Source organism: Sus scrofa, chromosome 12 (genome assembly GCF_054392235.1).
Source record: "Sus scrofa isolate SSC_HxYL_T2T_F1_AM1 chromosome 12, Sscrofa_HxYL_maternal_Yorkshire_Landrace_v2.0, whole genome shotgun sequence".
In the NCBI taxonomy this organism is placed as follows: domain Eukaryota; kingdom Metazoa; phylum Chordata; class Mammalia; order Artiodactyla; family Suidae; genus Sus; species Sus scrofa.
In genome coordinates this window covers 23498992-23518646 of record NC_139394.1, presented here as the reverse complement: position 1 = coordinate 23518646, position 19655 = coordinate 23498992, and the positions used below count along the sequence as shown (strand labels likewise).

Sequence of the window (19655 nt, the reverse complement as noted above, 5' to 3'; positions counted from 1 at the left end):
AGAACAATTCTCTATCCTGGGGGCCTTTCCAGCCTCCATTCTGTTCTTCAAAACCACCAGGGGAGGACAGGACAGTTTTCATATTTCAATTCCTTTAGTGCTTGGGAAGTCCTTCCTGATGTCTGACTGAGGTCCCTCTAGTTACTCAGGTTTCCATGGAATTCTCAGAAGAAGAGGGCACTGGAGGGGTGGTAGGGGTCTTGCCCAGAGCTTAGAAACCCATTCTCAAGTGCTGTCTCCCGCCACTTTCATCTCCTCCTGTGGCGCTGACCTCAGAAGCCAGCCTGGCGGTCTTCGGAAAGCCTCTGGGGCCTGTCAAAAGCTCATTGATGGAGTCTTCTGAGAGGCTGTCTTACCGCCCTCCTTTCGGGGCACCAGCTTTGTCCCTTGGCACAGCCCTCACTCAGCTGGTCCCTTAGAAACTCCCCCGGGTGCTCAGCGCGAAGGGCCACATCCTGGCTCTGGTGAGGGCTGGGGCAATCTTTGGAGCGCTGGGAAGAACTTTCTCCCTCTAGCTCTCAGGCAGGATGGGCTAGGGCTGAAGGGTCAGGGGTCAGGCCGATGAGGGCTTTATCCCGGTGGCTCTGGACATGCGCTGCATGGGACTTTGCCTTTCCGTGGCTCAGTTTCCTTGTCTGGAAAAGGGAGCTGAATGATAGTATGTATTTATAGCCAGGCTTAAATGTGTAGTTCACGTGAAGCAGTTGGTACTGAATGCATCTTTTCCGGGTTATTGTCATCAGTCTCGCACTTTTGGCCTCTCCTTTGAGTTGGGGGTGGGTGTGGATGTCACTCTAGGTGGGTTTCTTTTTTCTTTCTTTTTTTTTTTTTTTGTCTTTTTAGGGCTGCACCCACGGCGTATGGAGGTTCCCAGGCTAGGGGTCAAATCAGAGCGGCAGCTGCCAGCCTCTGCTACAGCCATAACACCACCAGATCTGAGCTGAGGCATCTCATGGCATCGCCGGATCCTCGACTCACTGAGTGAGGTCAGGGATCGAATCTGCATCCTCATGGATACTAGTCGGGTTCCTTACCCCAACGGGAACTCCTGTAGATGCGTTTCTGGTCAATGTCGCTCTCCTGGTTGGTTGCTGCCTTAGCGGGGGCTGCAGGCTGGGGCCCAAGGTCCCCCCTGCCTCGATTCTGATCCCTCTCCATGCCTTGGTCCTCTAGGTGCGCTACAAGGAGGAGTTTGAGAAGAACAAGGGCAAAGGCTTCAGCGTGGTGGCGGACACGCCTGAACTCCAGAGAATCAAGAAGACCCAGGATCAGATCAGCAACGTAAGCTCCCCTGCTCCCCTTGGGACCACAATGACCCTTGTCCTCCCCTCGTCCCCTCCCTGCATGCCTGAGCGACGTGCACGAACCCACTGCTGGCTGGTGCTCAAGCAGAGGGTATGGTAGGGTTTGGGGTTCCCAGTTGCCTTTGTGCACCCCCAGATTCCCTCTTTGATGCCCTCTGCCCACGTAGTGTTTTCGCCTCGGAAGGACTGTACTTTTGGGGGAATGTACAGTGAGGGCCTTTATGCAAACCCCCCCGCCGAAGTTTTCTTTTTTTTTTTTTTTTTTCCTTCATGGCTATGGTGAGTGTCAGGGTCCAGACAGGCTGGTTTGTCTGAGCACAAAGGTCAAAACTGGGTGGCAGAGGGTGGGGAGCGGCCAGCCTCCCTCTCGTCTGCCTCTGGGTGCTGACATTGCAGTCATTTCCGCCCTCCCTCGTCCTCCTCCCCCACCTCGGCTTGCTCTTCCTTCCTGTGTAAAAACCCCAGCCGGTTTAGCCCGCTGGCCCTGCACCCACCCCAGGCCTGGCCCTCCTGGGCCCGGGGCAGTCGGCAGTGTGTGGCTGTGGCAGGGCTGGGTGAGGAGAGTGGGCAGTGCATGCATGCACCCCATGACACCTGTGGCCGGGGAACCAGCCTCCGCTTCCTGCCTGGGGGAGGCTGCCTTGGGAGCTTTGGGCAGTGTGGGGGCAGGGTATCCCTGGGAGCCAGGAGCCCAGAACGTGGGCCTCAGACCCGTGTGGCGCAGGGTCTTACTAAGGACTGAGCATGTCTGGAACAAGAAGGGGTTGGCAAGTTGCCCAGTGTCACTCTGGGCTAAGGGACTGGGGGACAGAGGCTGCAGAGGGCCTGGGTTTTAGGTGATCCATGCAGCATCCAGCCCCTGGGCTGCACATCCCTGCCTAGCCTTCCACCAGTCGTCCTTGGGAGGACACTCTCTGTAGAGGTTGGCTGGGCCATGCATAGGGTGGCCTCCAGCAGTGGCTTAGGTGGCTACTAGAAGCTGGGTTCCAAGTCATCAGAACCAGCCACGCGTTTCCACATTGACCTCAATCTACAGTATCTGCATTGCATGTTGGGACCCACGGAGCGGCCACGCTGATGTCTTTAGAGAAACAGAATCAAAACTTCCAGGAAAGCGTGCTTAGCACTTCACGGGTATTCAGCTATTTTCTGTTTTGTTTGAGTTTGTTAAAAGGCCCGCGTTGCAGCCTAAACGGTTTTTGCAACTAGGCTGTTGACCTGCAGCATGAAATCCGTGGCTTGAGGAAGTGGAGGCCTTCCCTTCGGGCTGGGATGCCTCATCCGCCCCCTGCCCCCCAGAAAGCTTGTCTCAGCCTCACACTCTAGAGCTTCCCGCCTTTGCTGCCCAGACCTCCAAAGGGTAAAGCGGGAGGAAGGGGGTGTGGGTTGGGGAAGGACGACCTCGACGGCTCACAAAGCTGGCATCTTGAGTGTTCTTTTATCTCAGACACTTGCTCCCCACCTACACCCCCCCCCGCCCGCCCCCGGCACATTCACTCATTGCTTCCGACCCGTGGCTTTTAGAAGGGGGGTAGGCAGCAAGCCCTGTCATCCTTGCCTCTCTTTCTCGAAGGCTTCCAGAATACTCCACTCTCAGCCTATTGTCCCCCACCCCCGGACTAGTTCTTGGAGGTGTGACTGTCTGAGGAGCCCTGGTAACAGAACTCGCTCTGGCCAAGACATCCACACCTGGGGAGATCACCATCTCCTCAGGGACCCGAGGGCTGCACTTCGCTGGTGGCCCCCTGCTCTGAGGTGGGGGAGGTGACTCAAGCCTGACCTGCTTCTGCTTTTGCAGCGTGAGCTGGGTTGGCTGGGTCGGCTGGGACTGGTGAGGCGTGACCGCAAAGCTGGAAGGCTCTTGGTTTTAGCAAATGCAGGTAGGCTGTCAACTGTGGGCTCCAGACAGCTGTGCTAGAGTCACTTGAAAAGGCTGATGGGAAAGACAGGCTCACGAGCCTCTTCCCCAGGCCACCCGAATCAGTGTGTCTGGGAGCAGAGCCCAGGAACCAGCCTTTTATTTTGAAAATTGGTCTTCTTCTTGCTGCTGCTGTATTTTTTTTTTTTTTTTTTTCCTCCAGTGTCACTGAGCTCTTCTTGATGTACTGCCCTGTATCCGTTTAAGGTTACAGTGTAATGACATCATGAAATGATTGTCACAGCCACCATCTCACATAGATAAAAAATTGAAGAAATAGAACAAAGGAGTTCCCGCTATGGCGCAGTGGGTTAGTTAATGATCAGGCTTGTGTCTGTGGCAGCATTGGTTCCATCCCCGGCCCGGTACAGTGGGTTAAGGATCTGGCTGGGAACTATGTCTTGTCACTTAGGATGGAGCAGGATGGAGGACCATGTGAGAAAAGGAATGTGTATATGTATGTGTGACTGGGTCACCTTGCTGTACAATAGAAAATTGACAGAACACTGTAAACCAGCTAGAAGGGAATCAAAATCATTAAAAAAAAAAAAAAAAAGATCCGGCGTTGCTGCAGCTGCTGCTCAGATTCCATCCATGGCCCAGAACGTCCAGATGCTGAGAGTGCAGTCGAAAGAGAAACAGGAAAAAAAATGTCTTTTTCGGGAACCAACATTTTTTCATTCATTCTTTGGGTTATTTGAAGCTCGAGAACCATTATCTGAAAAAGCTTCATCAGAGGCACCAGGCCTGGCCACACCCAGAACCCCTAGGGAACTTTCAACCACTTAGAGCCCTTGTTAGCTTGTCCTGCCTTCAGAAGCATCTGGAGAAGGATGGTGTGTAAAAGCCACACCTTTGGTTTGGCATCCGAAATACTGTTCCTGTGAGTAAGCCGGTCACTCACTTCTCAGGGGAGCACCAAGGACTCCTCACTTGGAAGGAGAATGTCAGGCACTTAGCATGTGATACATATTGTCAAATGCTATTAATTTAAAGGCAGACTTGTCTGCTGCCTACACACTAGCGAAAGAGGGGATGTGGAATAAAGTTTGGCTGAAAAGTTGGGCCACTGTCTGAGAATTTGGAAACTGGGGGTGAGGGCAAGGTAGATGTCTGTGATGAGTTAATTGTATCTTCATGAAAGGCACCCGAAGGGGTGAGAGGCCAGAGCCCCATGCTGTATGTATGTCTTTTTAGGGCCCCATCTGCGGCATATGGAAATTCCCGGGCTAGGGGTCGAATCAAAGCTGTACCTGCCGGTCTACACCACAGGCACAGCAATGCCAGATCTGAGCCTCATCTTCCATCCTTAACCCACTGAGCAAGGCCAGGGATCGAACCCACATCCTCGTGGATACTAACTGGGTTCATTACCTCTGAGCCACAACGAGAACTCCTTGCCTTTGATCTTGACTCTGATGGCTGTGATAATGATTCGAGTCTTTTTTTTTTTTTTTTTTGGTCTTTTTTGTCTTTTTGCCATTTCTTGGGCTGTTTCCATGGCAAATGGAGGTTCCCAGGCTAGGGGTCGAATCGGAGCTGTAGCTGCCGGCCTACACCACAGCCACAGCCACGTGGGATCTGAGCTGCGTCTGCAACCTACACCACAGCTCACAGCAACATGGGATCCGTAACCCACTGAACAAGGCCAGGGATCAAACCCAAAACCTCATGGTTCCTAGTCGGATTCGTTAACCACTGAGCCATGACAGGAACTCCAATGATTCGAGTCTTGAACGGCTGAGGCCCCTTTATGGGAACCACTGTTTTCACGTAGAGTCGCTTTCATTTACCCGCATGCCTACTTTTTTTTGGCTGCACCCTTGACATGTGGAGGTTCCGGGCCAGGGTTCAAACCTGTGCCACAGCAGCAACCTGAGCCATAAGAGACCCTCCCCTATCTACTTACATATTGGTTTTCTCTGTACGATTTGGGGTCTTATAACTTTTCTGTAAAATGCAATGCATTAACACCTGTGTGTGTACTCACTGTGCCAGTTAGAAACACCATAACTGCGCCCCTGTCAAAATAGTTTTCCAAGTGTTAAAAAAACCCACTAACTATGGTGTAGGGAGCACCTATCACATAATTAACTTAATTATGAGAAGCCGGCTGGAGAGTGTGACACGCAGAGGCAATGCCTAATGTGTGAAATAAAGAAGTGGATATAATAAAATTGGATTGTGATGATCATTGTACAACTACAAATGTAATAAATTCATTGAGTAATAAAAAAAAAAAGTGGATATAATTAGATGCAGAGCTGGTTAGTGTTCTGCTTAGCCGCAGAACTAGTTAATGTCCTTAGGACCATAAAACCATAAGCTTTGGAGAGGTCCTGGCTACAGGCAGACATCCTTTGCATTTCTTTCAGTCAGAAATAATTAGCACCTCACATTCCTTAAGTTAGCTTCAGTCCTTAGAGTCTGGGCCTCCCTCATAGTAAAATCCAAGAAACTTCTAGCCCCAGAGTCAGATGACCTGGAGGCAGGCTTGGTAGACAGCCCGTAACTGTGCATTTCTAAAGTATTTTTTTTTTCCCTTTTTAAAAATCCAAGTATCATTGGTTTATAATGTTGTGTTAGTTTCAGGTGTACAGCCGAGTGACTCAGTTATACTTACAAATGTTTATTATAATAACTAGTATAGCTCATCACAAGATATTAAATAGATTTCCCTGTGTTCTACAGTAGGTCTCTGTTGGTTATCTGTTTTATATTTAGTAACACGTGTGTGTTAATACCAAATTCCTAATTTATCCCTCCCCCATAACGATGCTCTTCTGAACACCATAGTTAGGCTTTTTCCAGTTTTGAATGTAGAATATCTATTCTTTTGTGTCTTGGCCTCTTTTGGGCAACATTGGGTTTCAAGATTCATCTATGAGAGTTCCTGGTGTGGCCAAGCAGAAAACGAATCTGACTAGTATCCATGAGGACTGAGGTTTGATCCCTGGCCTTGCTCAGTGGGTTAAGGATCCGGTGTTGCCGTGAGCTGTGGTGTAGGTCATAGACGTGGCTCGGATCTGCGGCTGTGGTGTAGGCCAGCGGCTTAGAGCTTCAATTCAACCCCTAGCCTGGAAACCTCCGTATCCCATAGGTACACCCCTAAAAAGACAGAAGACAAAAAAAAGATTCATCTACATGTTTGCATGTAGCTGTAGTTTATTCCTGTTTGTTGTTGTGTAGCGTTCTTATTTATTTATTTAATTTTAATTTTTTAAATTATTTTTAAGATGATCTGGGGAGTTCCCGTTGGGGCTCAGTGGTTAACGAATCTGACTAGGAACCATGAGGTTGCGGGTTCGATCCTTGGCCTTGCTCAGTAGGTTAAGGATCTGGCGTTGCCAAGAGATGTGGTATAGGTTGCAGACGCAGCTCGGATCCCGCGTTGCTGTGGCTGTGGTGTAGGCCGGTGGCTCCAGCTCCGATTCGACCCCTAGCCTGGGAACCTCCACATCCCGTGGGTGCAGCCCTAAAAAGACAAAGACAAAGATTTTTATTTTTTCCATTGTGGTTGGTTCACTGCATTCGCTTTTAAATGTTTATATCTCATTTTACTGATCCTGGTGTTGACGGGCCTTTGGATCGCTTCCAGGGTGTGGACAGCTTCATGACTAGTGTTAATGTGAAGTCGAATGGCTGGCTCTTCGGGTGTCTGTTCCTCCAGCCTACCGGATGGTTCGGTCCGCTTTTCCAGCGGCTGTGCTGATTGACCCTCTCGCCATTAGTGATGAGTTCCGCTGCTCTGCACCCTTAGACTTGTGGACTTTAGCCCTTGTGATTGTGGTATCTCGTGTTTTTAACTTGAATTTCTCTGATTACTAATGAGGTTGAGCACAGATTTACTTTCGATGTATTATTACTATTATTATTTTTGCTTTTAGGGCCGCACATGCGGCACATGGAAGTTCCCAGGCCAGGGGTCGAATCCAGGCCACAGCTATGACCTATGCCACAGCTGCAGCAATGCTGGATCCTTTTTTTTTTTTTTTTACGGCCACACCTGCAGCATATGGAAGTTCCCAGGCTAGGGGTCGAATCAGAGCTACAGCCACTGGCCTACACTAGCAGCCACAGTCACAGCCACAGCAACACAGGATCCGAGTTGCATCTGTGACCTATGCCTCAGCTGGCAGCAATGCCAGATCCTTAACCCACTAATAAGCAAGGCCAGGGATTGAACCCACATTCTCATGGACACTGTCAGGTTCTTAACCCACTGACCCACAATGGGAACTCTCTTCCCCCCCATGCCAGGTCCTTAACCCCATGTGCCACAGTGGGACGCCTACATTTGTTTTAAAAGCAAAAGAGTGTTAGTTTGTATAGGGACGGGGGCACTACCTGGTGTACGAAGATACTAAGGATCTGATGTGAAGACTCATTTACCCACCCCTTACCTACCTCCTAAGCCTTAGTTTCCCCATCTGTAAAATGGGGGTGGTTATTCTTGGGCCGGCTGAGAAAAGGATATGAGTAATGCCTGTAAGGGCACCACAGAGACAACAACAAATGGAAACAGTGTTAGAAAAAACAGACCCTGGCTGATGAGTTGATTATTCCATTCAGAGCCTGATGTTCCCTTCTTGGCTGTGATGTGGAATCATGTGGGCAAGTGTGGAGTCAGACCTTTGTTTTCCACCAGCCAGGAGAGCAGGGGTTCCAGAAACAACATCGGCCAGCAGAGAAAACGAGTTTTCTTTAGTTTTGGAAAGGACGCTCTCGAGTCCTGGCTGGCAGGGCCCTGGGTGAGTGGAGAGGGAAGGGTCCCTAGGCCTGGGTCCAGGACATTTTTTTGGCTGGGGCTCTGCTCATGTTTCTGGGCTTATGGTGACCTCTTTTCAGGGCACTCAGAGGCTTAGAACTTTGCTGAGCTTGGAACAGGGATCCGCCAGGGCCTTGGCCTCTGGAAAATGCTTATTTCCCATTTGCATGTGTTAGCGCCCGTTAAGGTGCCTCTTTGCTTCTCACACCATTGAGGTGACCAGCAAAATAATCAGTTTCCTCGTTTGCTGGGCAGGGAAGGGAGAGGAAGTTGAGAGGATTGAAATTTTATCAGGTGGGGCCAGGCGGAAGGGAGCCTCACCTTCTTTTTTTTTTTTTTTTTTTTTTTTGGTCTTTTTAGGGCCACACCCACAGCACATGGAAGTTGCCAGCCTAGGAGTTGAACTGGAGCCGTAGCACCCAGCCTACCTCCCAGCTTTAGCAACGCCAAATCCGAGCCGTGTCTGCCACCTACACCGCAGCTCACGGCAGTGCCGGATCCTTAACCCACTGAACGAGGCCAGGGATCCAACCCGAGTCCTCGTGGATACTGGGCATGTTCATTACCACTGAGCCGCGACAGGAACTCATGCAGCCTCACTTTTCTCTGTCCATGTCCCCTCTGTGCTCCCAATGCCTGGCACCCCTTCCCGCAAAGTTAGGGTGACCTTATGATTATCATTTGAGCGTGAAAGGGGGTGCTATTCATTACTGATTCCAGAGGCCATGAACTGGGACTAGGGGCAGCTGTGGCCGTCTGGTCACCCTGTCTCAGGAAACAGCCTGTCCACCGGCGGCTTTTTCCTTGTTTCACCAGCCTCAGCCCCTACTGAGTGATGAAGGTTATTTAACGTCTGTAACATGGGAATGAAAGTGTACCTCTCCGACGGACTTTTTAGGGTGAATTCCTGTCGGGGCCAAGGGTGCCAAGAGCCTTTACGAACTCAGTGTGTAGCGCCGAGCAAAGGTCAAGGGTATTACTACTGCTGCGATTAACAGGTGGCCCTGGCGTCAGTGACGGAGAGGGCTCTTTTGTGTTCAGGCTGCCACCCCTCTGTCCACCTGGATCAGCTGGCCCTAGTTTTGTAAATAGTTACCCGAGCATAGTGGCTTTTAAAGGCGCAAGACGAGTCCATCAGCCACTTGTGGAAACGCACTCATGCGCACACGTGGCTTTCAGCTCTGGGGTCGGACTAGCTTCCTAGGGGTAGAGGGAGCCTCAGGACCACCTGGGAGCAGATGGTGCCATGGCCTCTTTTTAAGATACAAACTGGAGTGCCCGCTGTGGCTCAGTGGTAATGAATCCGACTAGGATCCATGAGGACACAAGTTCGATCCCTGGCCTCGCTCAGTGGGTTAAGGATCCAGTGTTGCTGTGAGCTGCCATGTAGGTCGCAGTTGCAGCTCAGATCTGGTGTGGCTGTGGCTGTGGTGTAGGCTGGCGCTCCAGCTCTGATTTGACCCCTAGCCTGGGAACATCTGTAAGCCGCAGATGTAGCCCTAAAAAGCAAAAAAAAAAAAAAAAGATAGGAAACTGAGGCCCACAGGGAAAAAGGGACTCTTCCAAGTTCATATGAGCAAGTGAAAGGCTTCCTGATTCCAGGGACGAGGTGTGGGAGGGATGCTGCAGCCCACACTGAAGGACTGAGTCTGTAGGACACCACAGGGGATGGCACCAGGCCCTGGCTCCTTGGCACAGAAAGGAGCTGGGACCCACACAGGCCTTCGCTAGTGCGGACAGAGCCGAACCCAGAGAAGCGGGCAGTCAGCCAGGGTAGCTGGAGCCCCGGCCTCAGGGCCACCTACCCCTCAGCCCACATCCTGGCTCCCTCAGGGCTCAGGGCAGGCTCTGTCCGCCTCTGCATGTGCACTTTCCTGCTCCCCAGGGTCAGGCCTCATCGTGAACAGAAAGTAAACACGGGAAGCTGACCTTTCCCACCTCAGGACAAAAGTCGGAAGGGCAGTTGCCTTGGGAGCCTAGAGGCCTCTCGTCCTCACCCCCACCCCTCGCCAGAGGATGGGGTCCCGGACTCACCTTTCGCCCTTGTCTTAGGAATCTGGGAGCAGGGACTGGCCCTGTGTCTTTGAACTTCACCCCCGGGTGCTCTTCCACGTGGGTGTTCTGGGGTGCAAAGGGTTTTCCCTCTGGCTGGGGCTGGCTGCCTCCCCTTCAGGAATGGGCTCAGTTTATTTCACCATTTGGGCCTGGGTCCCTGCTTGGGCATCGAGGGAAGGGGGAGGAAGGGGCTGGTCCTGGTCCTGACCCAAACCCCTAGGTGAGGCACTCCCCGCCTCCAGATGGGGCCCTTCCTGGGCTTTGCTGCCACCCAGGCTGCAGTGGGTAACTGTCATTCAGCGATGCAGGTGTTCCCAGGTGACCGCACCTGCAGACCTTTAGCCCAGGCATTCCTGGGTGAGCCCTGCCTGGACAGGTTAACCCTTGCTCTTCTTGCAAAGCCGATGCGAGAAGGTAGCATATAAACTGGGGGAGTTCCTGCCTTGGTGCAGGGTGTTAAGAATCCTACTGCTCAGCTCACGGCGAGGTATAGGTTTGATCTCCAGCTCGGCGCAGTGGGTTGAAGGATCTGGCGTTGCTGTAGCTGTGGCTCAGATTCAGTCCCTGGCCCGGGAACTTCCATGTGCCGCGGGTGTGGCCTTAAAGGGGGAGGGGATGACGCATGGGAGCTGCCTGGGCTGGGACAGCTGGATCTGCCTCTGCAGGGGCTTCCTGGGCACAGGAATTACCTAATCCTTCTGCCCCTGGAGACGGCACAGGCTTCGCCCCCTTCCTTTCCCTGTCCCCTCATCCTGCCCCCCCCCCGCCCATTTTTCACTGGGAGAAGCCCAGGGCAGGATCCTGGTGAACAGGAAGTGAGAACCAGCTTCCAGTTGGGTGGTCCAAGGCAGGCGGAGTGTTCAGGCCCAGGTCTGCTGAGGATGGGACTGATTTTCTGAGTCCTGCTTTCTGGGTTTCCTCTGGAGGATATGGAGGAGCTGCTCTATTGCTGTCCGTCCCGCTTCCTCCCCTGGCCCCAGCCCAGCCCAGTGCTCCCAGGACCTTATGTCTCTCCCTGGTCACCTCCTCCCTACCAGTTTCCTCTCTTAAAAGAGACTAGATCTGGAGTTCCCATCATGGCTCAGTGGTTAATGAATCTGACTAGGAACCATGGGGTTGTAGGTTCGATCCCTGGCCTCGATCAGTGGGTTAAGGCTCCAGCATTGCCATGAGCTGTGGTGTAGGTCGAAGCCGAGGCTCAGATCCCATGTGGCTGTGGCTGTGGCGTAGGCCGGTGGCTCCAGCTCCAATTAGACCCCTAGCCTGGGAACCTCCATATGCCGCGGGTGCGGCCCTAGGAAAGACCAAAAAAAAAAAAAAAAAGTGACTAGACCCTTCGAGGGTTCCTCAAAGTGATGCCAGGAGTGCAGAGACGGAACCCTAGAACTCCCGGCTCTGGTTCTTTTTCATCTCATCCTTTATTTGGGGGGAAAGTTTGGAATAGTCAGTCAAAGTATTCATGCAAGCAAAGGTCAGCAAACTTTCCGTAAAAAGTGCCAGAGAGTAAATATTTTAGGCTCTGTGTCACAGCTTCTCAGCTCTGCAGTGATGGCGCAAGAGCAGCCATAGGTAACAGGTAAACAAATGGATGCAAGTGTGTTCCGATAAAACTTTATTTCTGGACACTGAAATTTGGATTTCATAGAACTTTCATGTGTTACCAATCTCATCCATTTTAACCCTTCCCTCCACCTCCAGACAGTGTAGAAATGTGGAAATCAGTCTTAACTCATGAGTAAACAGGCTGCAAGCCCAGGGGCCAGAGTTTGCCAACCTCTAGTCTAGACCACTTGTTCTCAAACCTGGGCCTGGGGGAGGTTTTTTTAAAGGGCCGTACCTGCGGCATATAGAAGTTCCCAGGCTAGGGGGCAAATCGGAGCTGCAGCTGCCAGCCCACACCACAGCTCTCGGCAACGTGGGATCCTTAACCCACTGAGCGAGGGATCTGTCTAACCCGCATCCTCGTGGGTACTAGTTGGGTTCATAACCTGCTGAGCCACAACAGGAACTCCTTGGGGGAGCTTTTAGAGTGCGTATTCCAAAACCCCAGCCCCGATTTTGTAGATTCTATGGAAGGCCCTGGAACCTGCATTCTGACAAGCAGCTCACATGGGTGGGAAGCAGATAGTCTAAAGATAAGACTTGAACGCAGCCCTGGATGGTGTGTTCAGTTCCACCAGCCGTTGCCAAATCCCTGAGGCATGTGGCTTCTCCAGGCCTCTTTGCGTATTTTTGGAACCCGGGGAGAGAAGAAACAACCCATCTTCCAGGTAATGACCCAGTCTCAGGGAGGGCCTGGCACTTCTTGTCCCCGTAGGCTGGGGTCCTCAGCGCAGCTCTGCAAGGTCCTGCCCATAGGAGGCAGAATCACCTGCTAGTTAAGAGCACGGGCCCTAGAATAGCGTGGGTGTGGGTAACTCACTCTGCTTGTCATGCCTTAGTTTCCTTCTATTTCATTTTATTTATTTTATTGTAATTTAATTTTATTTTATTTAAATTTTATTTTTATAAATTTTTATTTTATTTTATTTTATTTTTTCCTTCTTGAAGTTCAGTACTGTAACCCATTGTAAGTGCCGACTAGGTAAATTGACCCCGTGATGCTGAATGCCTAGCACAGTGCCTGGCACCTCGTAGGTGCTCGATAAACAGGAGTTGCTGCTACTGCTGCTGGGGACCCAGGGTGGAAGCAGGGCAGCCCCGGCCCCCGCCTCGGGCAGATCAAAGTGACCGCTTGCATCTTCTGGGGCTTCAGTGTACATGGCCTTTCCTGCCCTTCACCTCGCTGCCTCCTCCAGCAACCCCTGAGGGAGACACTGATGTCTCACTTTACAGAAGTGGACGTGGAGGCTCCGCAAGGTTAAGTGCTCGGCCAAGGGCACCCAGCTGGGACACGGCGGTCGAGGACCCGGCTCTCTCTGCCTGGAGACCTCCAGGAGTCTCTCCCATCCCAAGTGGTGTCGGAAGGGAGCTTTGGTGGGTTTGCTGTGGGTCCTTCAGCAGCACTTTCTGCCCCTGCAGATAAAATACCACGAGGAGTTTGAGAAGAGCCGCATGGGCCCCAGCGGGGGTGAGGGCCTGGAGCCCGAGCGCCGAGATGCCCAGGACACCAGCTACCGGCGGCCCCAGGAGCAGCAGCAGCCTCATCACATCCCGACCAGCACCCCAGGTGAGCGCAAGGCCTGCGGGGTCTGAGGACCTGAGGCCAGGCTGGCCACAGGGTGGGCAGGAGGTGAGACACACACACACACACACACACACACACACACACACACACACACCCAGGCTGGCCACAGGGTGGGCAGGAGGTGAGACACACACACACACACACACCCAGGTCCCATCCCTACTGAGGGCTGAGGGTCAGGGCCTGTGCTGGACCCCAGTGCAATGGGGGGGCGACACAGCCACTGCTGCAGGGTAGGGACACCAGCAAATGTGCTCAGAGGCAGAAGCCTTGAGAAGTGGGGGTTGGGCAGGGTTGGGGGGCGGTCATAGGCTTCATGCAGGAAGGGAGGGGGCTCTGGGAGGGGCTGAGTTTGGACACTGTCTTAGTGTCCGCGCCTGTCTCCTGCTGTCTTCCAGTTTACCAGCAGCCCCAGCAGCAGCAGGCGGCCCAGTCCTATGGTGGCTACAAGGAGCCTGCAGCCCCAGTTTCCATACAGCGCAGCGCCCCAGGAGGGGGCGGGGTGAGTAGCCCTGGCCGAGGTCAGGGGGAGGGGAGCTGGGGGAGGTGGCTAGGTTTAGGGAAAGGCTTCCTAGACTTGGAAAACCCAGAGGCCCAGCCAGCTTCCCCTGACCTTTGACCCCAGCTCCTCTGACATCTGCAGGTGATAAGGGTCTCAGCCTCTTGAGCAGAGAGGAAGCGCGGAGTAGTGGGCAGAGCCCTGGCCGGGGCCGGGCCACACTCACATCGTATGGCAGCTCCCAGGCTAGGGGTCCCAGGCTACGCCACAGCCACAGCAATGCTGGGTCCGAGCTGTGTCTGACCTACACCACAGATCCCAGCCATGGCAGATCCTTAACCCACTGAGCAATGCCAGGGATCGAACCTGCTTCCTCATGGATACCGGTCAGATTCGTTTCAGCTGAGCCACGATGGGAACTCCAGCCAACAGTTTTTAAATTAGAATCACTCACCTGGCGTTTGGCCTCACTGAGGGTCAGGTTCTTTGTGCCTCAGCGCAGAAGGAATTCAGCGAGAGGCAAAGTGACAGGCAAGAAATAGATTTGTTAAGGTAGGACCCTGTGAGAGATGCCAGTGGGCAGGCAACGAGGCTCTGCCCCGAGGATTAGGTGCGCTGCAGTTTTACAATCCAAGGGGACTGGGGTGGGAAAAGACTGCCTCTTCATCTTTCAAGTAGTAGCTCCTCCTTGGTATCTGGTAAGCGAGTGTTTGACCCTATAAGCTTAAACTAGAACAGTCTTGGCGCTTATTCACATTTGCACAAGGATTGTCTTTAAATTCCTGCCCTTAGTCTGAGCCTGAATGCAGGTCTCGCTCCATCCTCCACCCAGTGACCTCAGGCCCGTCCCTCCCCGCCACTAGTCAGGCAATCCTGCCTTGTTCTCATGGCTTTTTTGAGCAATTATTAACTTACAGTGATCTCCCAACGTTCCTTAGGTTTCTCTATCTATGTTCGGTCCCTTATTGGGACTCCTACAATTATCTGTGTAATGATCCTACTCCAGCCCTTATCAGTGTCTGGGGTGTCAGGCGGGCCCAAGGGAGCATCTGAAGGATGAGGTTCCGGATGGACCAGCCAGTCCTTCAGATACTCACTAAGTCCACCCTGAACATGAGGGATTTGGCTCTGAAGAAAAGTCCTCCTTCTCGGCCTCTTGGAGCTTACATCCAGTCTGGGAGACAAACATGAAAGCAATAGATAAGCAGAAGTAACGAAAGGTCAGAGATAAGCCGTGGAGAAAAAGACAGCCGGGTGAGGGGAGAGAATGACAGTTCTCAGGAAAGGATTGAGTGGTGGAGAAGGCCAGCAAGTGCAAAGGCCCTGAGGCAGCAGTGTTCTAGGAAAGTTCCAGGATCAGCAGGAGGGCCAGGGTGACTAGGGAGGGGAAGCCGGTGGGGGGGTGAGGTCCCATCCTACAGGGACTTGGAGGCTACAGGAAGGCTTTTGTGAACTGGGGAGCTGTGCAGGGCGAGGGGTTTGACTTGTGTTTTTAAAAGATGGCTCTAGCAGCCGTGTTGAGAAGCAGCAGTAGAAGACTGAGGGCAGAAGCAGGGAGATAAACTCGGCTGATGCAGCTCTAGGTGGTGGCCAGTTGGCCCGAGAGATTAGAGGCAGAGCTGGTGATAAGGGAAATGGCTGCGGTCACTGCAGTCATTTCCTGAGGGTTGTGACCTCTTAGCCCATAGCCTTCGGGGCTGATGGAGCTGGTTTCTGCTGCTTGATCAAAAGTCTGAATTTTCATGCTAAAGAAGATAAGGGGCCTCTGAAGGATTTAAAGCTGGGAGTGGCATTATCAGGTTTGCATTTTGGAAAGTTCCCCCTGAGATCACAAATGGATGGACAGGGAGCTCCCGTTGCGGAGCAGCAGAAACGAATCCGACTAGGAACCGTGAGGTTGCGGGTTCGATCTCTGGCCTTACTCAGTGGGTTAAGGATCTGGCGTTGCCATGAGCTGTAGACACGGCTCGGATCTGGTGTTGCTATGGCTGTGGTGTAGGCCGGCAGCAACAGCTCCGATTAGACCCCTCGCCTGGGAACCTCCATGTGCCGCAGGTGCAGCCCTAAAAAGACAAAAAAGTAAAATAAAATAAAATATGGATGGACAGTTGGAAGAGGCAAACCAGAGGCTGGACGGTACAGGCTGAGCTGACCCCCAGAGACAAGTCCATGTCAAGGGCAGCGAGGGTCAGAGGGCGTTCGAATCTTGCCTGCCTCCAAGATCACAGATGGGTTTCATGTGTTTTTCTTGGACATTTCCTAGAGCTGGGGCTTAAACACAAGATTTTTGCTGAAGTTGGAAGGTGGGACCTGATGGTTTTTCTCTCAGGAGTTGTTCTTTGTCTTGAACTTGGGAAGCAGATTCATCAACAGCTTTAAAAAAAGAAAGTCTAGTGTTTATAGTAATACAGATCGTTGCAGACCAGGAATATCATTTTTTTCTTTTTTTGGTTTTTGCTTTTTTTATCTGTACCCGCAGGCATGTGGAAATTCCCGGGCCAGGGGTCGAATCCACGCCACAGCAGCGACCTGACTGCCACAGTGTCAATGCCAGGTCCTTAACCCACCGAGCCACCAGGGAACTCCCTGGGTATGTTTTTAAACTACCTGGGGCAGTGTGCATGGGACCTCACCTGCACTCCTGTTCCCAGAGGTGGGGCAGAGCCCTGTTGGTGGCCTGGCCCTTAGCAGATGCCAAATGCATTGTTTGAAAGGTGGCTGCTCTCAGACAGTGAGATACCCAGGTGGGAAAATTCTTGGCAAAGCTCCCAGCTCCCGTTCCCCTGCTCCTCCGGCCTCTGCTCTGGGGTCCCAGAGACTTAGGCCCCTGGGACTGACTGTGCCTCCACCCCTGCAGAAGCGGTACCGCGCCGTGTATGACTACAGTGCCGCCGACGAGGACGAGGTCTCCTTCCAGGACGGGGACACCATTGTCAACGTGCAGCAGATCGACGACGGCTGGATGTACGGGACCGTGGAGCGCACCGGCGACACGGGGATGCTGCCGGCCAACTACGTAGAGGCCATCTGAGCCCGCCGGGCGCCGCCCCGCCCCGTCCGTCTTCAGTGCATTCCACGGCATCGCTCCGTCCTGGGCGGGACCTGTCCGCCCTTCGGTGTCTCTGTTTTTTAAAAATCCGCGACAGCTTGTTTATTTCTCCCCCTTCCAGCTTCTTTCGCCAACCGAAGCCTTGTACTGCCACTCTCGCGGCTCCTTCCTCTGGCAGGGTTTCCCCTTGACCAACTTCTCGATTTTTTTCTCTGGATGGAACAGGTGTCACCACCCTAGGGGAGGCGGGGGCCCGTGGGGCTGGTCTGGGTGGGAGACCTGGCGACTCCCAGGCCTCTGCCTTCTCCTGTTCCTGCCCACTCAGCCGCTCCTGCCCCTCTCGACACACACCCACGCATTCCAGGCCCTGACTCCCAGGGGAGGGGCGCCCCATATGCCTGGGGTGGGACCCCACCACCCTTGCCCTGAGATGGGGCCCGAGTGGAGAGGGTGCTGCCATTGTGCAGGGACCAATGACACGGGCGTTGCCTCTGCTTCTCAACGATGGGGCTGCAGTCCATACAAGGGGGCCCCTCCCTACCTTCTCCCCATCTCAAGGGAGCCAGAGCAGGGTGAAGCTCCTCCTTCCCTCCCGCTCCCCCCACACGGTTCCTTCTCACACTGTGATTTTGCTCTCCTGCCCCCATGGCCCGGGCATGGGTGGCAGGTTCCCCGGGAAGCGTGGCTTGGGTCCGCTTCTCTCCGCTTTTACTCGAGGGGCAGCTGCAGGAGAGAGTGGACGGGGCGTTCTCTCCGCAGCCCTTTCTCTCGCTCCCACCCCGGTCTCCAGGGTCCCTGGCTTGCCTCCTGGGCCGGATGCCCCAGGCCTCTTGTCCTGCATGGCCCAGCCCCTGAGATCTGGTCACACCGCCGCTCCTGGGAAGGTGTCTCTGGGCCTTCCCTGGCCTCCCTGCCGCCCGACACCAAGTGGACTGGACGGCCAGAAGCCACAGGCCCCTCAGTATCCCCAGGTCTTTGTGGGGGGTGGGCAGGGGTGTAGGAACGTGGGTCTGCAGGTGTCTGTGACGTGTGAGCGTGAGAAGCGGGCTTTGGTGAGGCTACACAGAGCTGCCCTCCCTGATTCTCCTTAAAACTCACGGAAAGAGGGGAGGCTTCCGAGGGGGAGCAGTTCCTTAGGTTTTCTTTGGGGTGAAAATCCTGCTTTCCCCTCTAACCCCAATGGAGGAAGCCCGCATCCCCCCGCCCCAACGCACTGGGCAGAAGTAAGGGGTGGGATTGTGCACCTGCTTTGCTGGGGGAGGCGGTGGGGGGAAGGCTTCGTGTCTCGTATTCTCTTCCCCCATCCCTGTGTCCCAGGCCTGCAGCGTCGGGTGCCAGGGGGACCCCGTGTCACCCACAGGCCTCCCCCCTTGTTTACCTACAGCCTCCGTGAAGCAGAGGGAGGGGATCCCAGGGCTGTAAAACTGGAAGCACAGGCCCGGGGCGAGAAAGGGAAGACGGTGCTATTACCTCCAAGTCCCTTTTCTTGCTCATTGGTGGCCGTGGCGACCCTTGTCGGCTTTATTCATCTCTGGGCTCTCTTGTTACCCTTCTGGGTCTCCCCTCCCGTCTTCACCCCGCGTCCACTCTGGCCCCACGGCTGACATCTAGGCACCCTTGGGCCCTTGCAGGAGAGGGAGGGGCCCGCAGGCATATTTGTAGCCCCCAAGCCGTCACTGTTGGTGAGTTGACTTGGGAATATTTACCCCAGATCAGAGGGTTGAGCCCCTGCCTGACCCGTCCCTTTCTTTCCCTCCTCGGCCACGGCCAAGGTGAGAGCAGGTGGAATGTCTTACACATCGCCGGGGGTTGAGGGAGGCAGAAAGGGAATAATTGTAAGAGCCTTGGGGCAGCTTCTGCTCCATTCTGTCTCCTCTTGATCTCGAAGCACAATGTGGATTCTGGGACCAAAGGTCAGAGACACATCCTGTGGGAGAACCTGCGGTTGGGAGGGGGCGGGAGGAGGACCTGGGGGAGCATGAAGCAGCCTGTTTTCACTCGGCTTCGTTTTCCTTCCAAAACAAGGCAAGCCGGCCACTGGACTCTTGCTGCCAGCCCTGTGCTCCTCCCATCCTAAAAATAGGGGACCGTTTCTCACACACTCCCAGACAGAGGAGGGACTGTTACACTGGTGCTGAGGGACCCAGGGGCTGCCGGGAGTCCTTTCTCCTTTCCAGAACCATCCATCCCTAGGAGAGCATAGAACCTGAGGGCTGGGCTGAGTCCCTGGTCTTTTTTTTTTTTTTTTTTTAGCAGTTCACAGAGGTTTTTTTTTAGCCCATCTAATCCCAGGAAAGGAGATACAGCAAAGCTAGAATGTGAGTATAACCTAGTGGACCAATAATAAAAGTGCCAGCCCAATGGTGAGAAAACTGAATTCTCAATATTGCTTCCTGTTTTCTTCCTCGTGGCCCTCCAGGGAAAACTGTTGCTTCATTTCTGCCTTTTTCTCCCTCACGTATGCACTTTTGGGCTCCCCCCTCCCTTTTTTCTTTTAATAGCTGGAAAAAAAAAATACCACCCCAGAAACCTGTATTTAAAAACAAACAGAAATGACCATGTGAAATTTGCTTCTGTCCAAACATTTCATCCGTATGTGTGTGTGTGTGAAGCCGTCTGTTCATCTTTTTCTATGGGGTGGTTGTCTCTTCTTGGTCTGTTTTGGTCCCCTCCCTCGTGGGCTTGTGCTTGGGATCAAATCTTTAATGATTTTGAACATTTGACTTGGACCACAAGTGAATCTTTCTCCTGGTGACTCCAATAAAAGTGTAATTTTTACCTGCGGACTTGGTTATGTCCCTGGCTCTGAGGTGCTCTGTGTGTGTGTGTGTGTGTGTGTATGTGTGTGTGTGTCCTTCCCGCCTGCTTGGGGGCA

The 19655-nt window shown here is 53.3% G+C and overlaps 1 protein-coding gene across 1 annotated transcript in view; it reads left to right on the top strand.

Annotated features, from left to right (window-relative positions):
• Positions 1-19565, top strand: part of LASP1 (LIM and SH3 protein 1) — a 44533-nt gene extending 24968 nt beyond the window's left edge. The window contains 4 exon segments of the mRNA NM_001444959.1: positions 1174-1281; positions 13067-13214; positions 13631-13734; positions 16589-19565. Coding sequence (NP_001431888.1) covers positions 1174-1281; positions 13067-13214; positions 13631-13734; positions 16589-16762 — 534 coding nt within the window. The 3' untranslated portion in view covers positions 16763-19565.
• Positions 19566-19655: the final 90 nt, after the last annotated feature.